Source organism: Neopelma chrysocephalum, unplaced genomic scaffold (assembly GCF_003984885.1).
Source record: "Neopelma chrysocephalum unplaced genomic scaffold, ASM398488v2 Primary Assembly neopelma1_97161, whole genome shotgun sequence".
NCBI lineage: Eukaryota > Metazoa > Chordata > Aves > Passeriformes > Pipridae > Neopelma > Neopelma chrysocephalum.
In genome coordinates, this window is record NW_020925802.1 from 3414 (window position 1) to 9477 (window position 6064).

A 6064-nucleotide genomic window follows, 5' to 3' on the forward strand; every position below is an offset into this window, starting at 1 on the left:
GGGGTGAGGGATGGGAGCTCACGGGGATGGGGGTGAGGGATGGGAGCTCATGGGGATGGGAGTGCGGGATGGGAGCTCACAGGGAAGGGGATGTGGGATGGTGAGCTAACAGGGAATTGGAGTGACAAATGGGAGGTCACAGGGAATTGGGATGAGGGATGGGAGCTCACAGGGAATTGGGGTGAGAGATGGGAGATCACAGGGATGGGGATGTGGGATGGGGAGCTAACAGGAAATTGGGGTGAGGGATGGGAGGTCACAGGGAATTGGGGTGTGGGATGGGAAGTCACAGGGAATTGGGGTGAGAGATGGGAGCTCACAGGGATCTGGGGTGAAGGATGGGAGCTCACAAGGAAGGGAGTGCGGGATGGGGAGCTCACGGGGATGGGGGGTGCAGGATGGGGAGCTCACGGGGCAGGGATGGGGAGCTCACAGGGAAGGGGATGTGGGATGGGGAGCTCACAGGGAATTGGGGTGAGGGATGGGAGCTCACAGGGAAGGGGAAGTGGGATAGGGAGCTCACAGCGAATTGGGGTGAGGGATTGGGAGCTCACAGGAAATTTGGCTGCGGGATGGGGAGCTCATGGGGATGGGAGTGCGTGTTGGAGAGATCACAGGGAATTGGGGTGAGGAATGGTAGCTCATAGGGCAGGAATGGGGAGCTCACAGGGAACAGAGTGTGGGATGTGTATGTCACAGGTAGGGTGTGTATGTCACACTCAGGGTGTGTATGTCACAGGTAGGGTGTGTATGTCACAGGTGAGGTGTGTATGTCACACTCAGGGTGTGTATGTCACAGGTAGGGTGTGTATGTCACAGGTGAGGTGTGTATGTCACACTCAGGGTGTGTATGTCACAGGTAGGGTGTGTATGTCACACTCAGGGTGTGTATGTCACAGGTGAGGTGTGTATGTCACAGGTGAGGTGTGTATGTCACAGGTGAGGTGTGTATGTCACAGGGCACAGTGGGATTCGGGGATATTCCCTGCAGGTTTGGGAATTCTGCACCTGTTTGGATTCACGTCGCTGCTCCTTCCCTTGCAGAAAACCCTGGAGCGAGGCGGGAGGTCCTGGAGAGCAAAGGGATCCTGGTGGCCGACGTGAGCTCCTTCCTGGGGACCCTGCGGGACGTGGCTGCTCCGTTCCGGAGGAGCTACTGGTGAGGAGGGAAAGCTTGGGAACAGTCCCAGAAATATGGGAGCAGCTGCTGGGTTGTTGGGAGCCGCTCCGGGATTTTTGGGAGCAGTTTCTGGGTTGTTGGGAGCAGCTCTTGGATTTTTGGGAGCAGCTCCTGGGTTGTTGGGAGCATCCATTGGGTTGTTGGGAGCAGCTCTTGGATTTTTGGGAGCAGCTCCTGGATTTTTGGGAGCAGCTCCTGAGTTGTTGGGAGCCGCTCCTGGATTGTTGGGAGCAGCTCTTGGATTATTGGGAGCAGCTTCTGGATTTTTGGGAGCAGCTCTTGGATTTTTGGGAGTAGCCATTGGATTTTTGGGAGCAGCTCCTGGATTTTTGGAAGCAGCTCCTGGGTTGTTGGGAGCAGCTCCTGGGTTGTTGGGAGCAGCTCTTGGATTTTTGGGAGCAGCTCCTGGAATTTTGGGAGCAGCTCCTGGAATTTTGGGAGCAGCTCCTGTGCTGTTTGCAGCAGCTCCTGGATTTTTGGGTGCAGCTCCTGGGTTGTTGGGAGCAGCTCCTGGATTTTTGGGAGCAGCTCCTGGATTTTTGGGCGCAGCCCCTGGGTTGTTTGCAGCAGCTCCTGGATTGTTGGGAGCAGCTCCTGGGTCGCTGGGAGCAGCTCCTGGATTTTTGGGAGCAACTCTTGGATTTTTGGGAGCAGCTCCTGGATTTTTGGGAGCTGTATCCAGCTGCTCCCAGAGCAGGGCAGGGATGTTCCCCGGGTGCCGGATGTGGGATCTGTTGGCACTCAGGGCTGACTCCTGAATCCAGAGCTGGCAGAGCCGTGCTTGGCACCGTTGGGAGTGGGAAACACTCCAGTATTTTTCCTGGGATGCTCCTCAGGATTGATGGAGTGGAGCTTCAACCTGTACCACCTCTCTCTGTTGCAGGTGACAAAGCCCAGCCAGGACGTGGCTCCTCCCCATGGTGACACCAGTTGGGGCATCCCAATCCTTCCGGGACACCCCATCCCGGCGGATGCTCTGGGTGGCACTGGAAGAGCCATTCGAGTTCTGCCCAGAAAACCTGACTGGGAGGTGGCCAATCCAACCCCCCCCCCGGGGATTTATTCCCAGTTCCCGGGGTTTTATTCCCTGTTCCGGGGTTTTTATTCCCTATTGCACCCCAGGACAGAGGTCATTGTAACATGGCAGGTTAATTAATTATTGGAGCGTTTCCCGGCGTTTTTAGTGCCGCTGACATTGGAAGAAACAGGAAGATTTAATCTCCAGAAAGCCGTTTTTTACTTGAAGGAAGGTCGGGAAGGACAATTAACCCCCCTCCCCACGGGGTAGTTCCTGTGCCCTGCCCTCCTACACTACATTTCAACTCACCCCCTGTTGCCTCACGGTACCATTTTTCCCTGCTGGGACTCCATTCTGGTGCATTCCAGCGCCTGGAATTCCTGTAAATAGCCGGGATATAGGAACAAATAAAAGCTCTTATTTATGGGGGCCGGGATGGAGACGCAGGGCCGGGATTTGTCCTCTTCTATTTTGGGGTATTTTTTTAAATGAAAGAATTGCAGTTGTCCTTCTGTTGGGGATGGATTTGTAAAGAGTTTGAATAATAAAACCTCGAAACGAAGTTTGTTCTGTCTTGACTCCAACCTGGAGGCTCCCCCAGGAAGGGGAGAGGGAACAACACGGTGGAGGCTCCTGGATGATCGATCCCATCCTGCTTCCCAGGAATAACGAGGCTACAGCAGAGAGGGATAACGGGATAATTTAAGGGAAGTATTGTTTTCCACCTGCTCTGGGCCTTGCCTTTGGGAAGACTCAGCTCTGGGCACTGACCCAGCTCCAGGGAGGAAGCACAAGGCCCAGGAGAGCTGAAAACGGGAAGGTGGTTCCTGGAACTGCCACCCCGGGAAGGGGAAGTGCCAAAAGCCCCGGCAGGGAGGGGGAAGGGGCAGGTTTGCCTCAGCTTCGTGCCTGTGGTGGGATCAGAAATCCCAGTTCCTCCTCAGCAGCAGCCTGGGAGCGGAGCAGCACCGGCCGGAGGGTGTTCCAAGGTATTTCCTGGCACTTGGCAGCGCTGTGTCCAAACACGAGCCCTGCTCCTCACTGCCCAGCTGTGCCCAACAGCTGGAGGGTCCAGGCTCCCAGATCCCAGCCAGGGATCCCTAAGGAGCATCTCTTAGCCAGGGAGAGCCCTGGAGAGGTGCCCCGAGAGCAGGAATTAGTTATTGCTGCTTCCAGCAAGTGCCATTCCCGGATGTGGCTGTGGGGAACAGGCAGGATTGTGCCCACGGACAGCCCAGGCAGGACTGTGCCCACGGACAGCCCAGGCAGGATTGTGCCCATGGACAGCTCGAGCCACATCCTGGTGCTGCCACATCTCCCTGGAGCAGCACGGCCTGGGAATCCCAACCAGGGACCCCCCGAGGCAGTTTTCCAGCAGGGAATGCCGTGTCCCCGCTCCCTGGCAGGCCGAGATCCCTCGGGATCTCTCCCAGAGGTGCTGCTGGTAGAAGTGAAGCGAATCAGAGACTGGGAGCCCAGGACTGGTTTCCAGAATTTGGCTTTACTTCGCAGTACAGAAATCATTTGGAGCCTGGAGGAGCCCCGGGAAGCACCGGCTCCGTCCTTGCCGGTACCGCGGCGCCGTTTTGGTCCATCCGAGGAGCCCCCAGGGACACAAAATACTCCCAACATCTTTGCCTGCTCTGCAATTTTTTGTTCTCTCAATTTTATTAAGATTAAAACACAAAAGGAGCCTCAGGCACAGCTGTGTCCCAACCCCTGTAAACAGGTTTAGAAGCTGAAGTGGAGGTTAAAGTTCTGTGCCCAGAACGAAGCCAACGTTTGCTGCTACAATAGATGTGGGCTTTGTCCATGATAAACAACTTTGCCACGAGAGTTAAGGTCGATGGGAGGGACTTTTTAGGGATGCTGTCCACAATGACAGGAGTGCTCGGGGTCTATGTTCCTCGACACCGGGTTTGTGACGTTCACAGTCACATCTATGAGCTCACCAGAAGCACGGGAGGGGCAGGGAAAGGGTGGAGGATGTTTTTACAAATGATTAAAAAGACAAGGTAAGACACAGCTGTCAATGAGTTGTTATTTCTCAAATCTGCACCAACGTCTACTCTGCAAAAATAATAATAATTATCATCATCATCATCATCCTAAGTTCATTTCTGCCTTTCGCTTTAGGGGGTTAGTCAGGGGGGGTCGGGGGTTGCCAGATTCTGGACAGCAGCCCTACTAGAATGGAATAATTAACACATGATATCCAAAAAGGGAACATTACCAGTGCAGTAACTCTTCAATCTCTCAGAGATGGGATTACAAAAGCAGGCCTTACAATATTGAATTTTCGTACAGTGTTCATTAAGTTCCTTATATATTCATATTAGCCCATTTAATTTCTCCTAATTAGAGGCTCTCTCATTACTGCTGCTCCTCCTCCCCGTAGATGTCGTTCTTCTTGCGCTTCATCTCCTCGAAGTCGAACTCTGAGCCCATCATCCTCTTGTAGATGTCCTTGATGTCGTCACACGTCGTCTCGAAGTGGGTGGTGGCGTCGTAGGTGCGGGAGATGAAGATCTGGGGGGGACAGGGGGGGTTCAGTGCCGAGCTCGGGCCCAGAGCTCAGGCCCAGCCCCGAGGCCAAGCTGGGCGAGCCCTCACTCACCTGGCTCTCGGTGCCCAGGTCGGTGGGAGCGAACAGGTCACTGATGCTGACGAACCTGCGGGAGGAGAAGGGTTGGGAACACAAGGGTTGGGAATGGAAGGGTTGGGAATGGAAGGGTTGGGAATGGCCCCCAGTGCCCCCCACCCTCACCCCAGGGCTGAGCACCCGGGAGGGGAGCAAGGAGTGAGTGCTGTGTCCAGCTCTGGGCCCTGAGCTCAGGAAGGCCCTGGAGGGGCTGGAGCAGGGGCAGAGAAGAGCAGCGAGGCTGGGGAAGGGACTGGAGCACAAGTGCTGTGAGGAGAGGCTGAGGGAGCTGGGGGGGCTCAGCCTGGAGAGGAGGAGGCTCAGGGGAGACCTCCTCACTCTCTGCAACTCCCTGACAGGAGGGGGGAGCCAGGGGGGGTTGGGCTCTGCTCCAGGGAACCAGCAGTAGGACAAGAGGGCTCGGCCTCAAGCTGGGCCAGGGCAGGGTCAGGTTGGATATCAGGAAGAATTTCTTTCCAGAGAGGGTGCTCAGCCATTGGAATGGGCTGCCCAGGGAAGTGGTGGATTCTCCATCCCTGGAGGTGTTTAAGGCCAGACTGGATGTGGCATCAGTGCCATGGGCTGAGAACCACGGCGGGGTTGGATCAAGGGTTGGGCTGGATGATCTCAGAGGTGCTTTCCAACCCGGCTGATTCTATGATTCTGTGATTCTCTGATTCAATGACTCACTTCTGCTCGATGGGCTCCAGCAGGTCCAGGGCTGGTTTGATCTCCTTCTCAGGCTCAGAGGTCTCCACGGTGGTGCTGGCGATGGCGATGTACTTGCCCTGCGCCGCCACGTTGTGGGCAGAGGAGATCATGCACACGTAGATGTCTGCAGGATGCAGCCAGGGCTCAGTGGGGAGGGACAGCAAACCCTTCTCCAGCCCCAGCCTCTGCCCACCCGGTACCTCCCGGGACAGGCCAGCCTTGGCCCACGGCCCTGGGTGCTCTCAGTGCCTCGGCTGAGGGGCCTGGGCGTGAGGGAGAGCTCCAAAACTCAGCTCACTGGGGCTCTGGTGGCTCCTGAAACCCAGCAGGGTCCCCACCCCGCTGTTCAAAGGGGAGGAAACATCTCCCCTCCTCAGCAACTCCACAGCTCCAGGGTGGGGATTTAACTCCCTTCAGCCCCTTCCACAGCTCTGGTTGGGTTTGACTCCCCTCAGCCCCTTCCACACCTCCAGGGTTGGGTTTAACTCCCCTCAGCCCCTTCCACACCTCCAGG

The 6064-nt window shown here is 56.2% G+C and overlaps 2 protein-coding genes across 2 annotated transcripts in view; one reads left to right on the top strand and one right to left on the bottom strand.

The window, feature by feature from the left end:
* LOC113961417 (collagen alpha-1(I) chain-like) overlaps positions 1-2757 on the top strand; it is a 6048-nt gene extending 3291 nt beyond the window's left edge. Inside the window, exons 4-5 of the mRNA XM_027671732.1 lie at positions 1045-1159; positions 2064-2757. Coding sequence (XP_027527533.1) covers positions 1045-1159; positions 2064-2336 — 388 coding nt within the window. The 3' untranslated portion in view covers positions 2337-2757. The remainder of the gene's footprint in view (positions 1-1044; positions 1160-2063) is intronic.
* Positions 2758-3680: 923 nt separating this feature from the next.
* Positions 3681-5699, bottom strand: LOC113961416 (rab GDP dissociation inhibitor beta-like). The gene is made up of 3 exons (XM_027671731.1): positions 5530-5699; positions 4816-4870; positions 3681-4727 (listed from the first exon to the last, which is right to left on the bottom strand). The coding sequence occupies exons 1-3, from the start codon at positions 5658-5660 to the stop codon at positions 4572-4574; spliced, it is 342 nt and encodes a 113-aa protein (XP_027527532.1). The 5' UTR covers positions 5661-5699; the 3' UTR covers positions 3681-4571.
* Between the last annotated feature and the right edge of the window lie 365 nt (positions 5700-6064).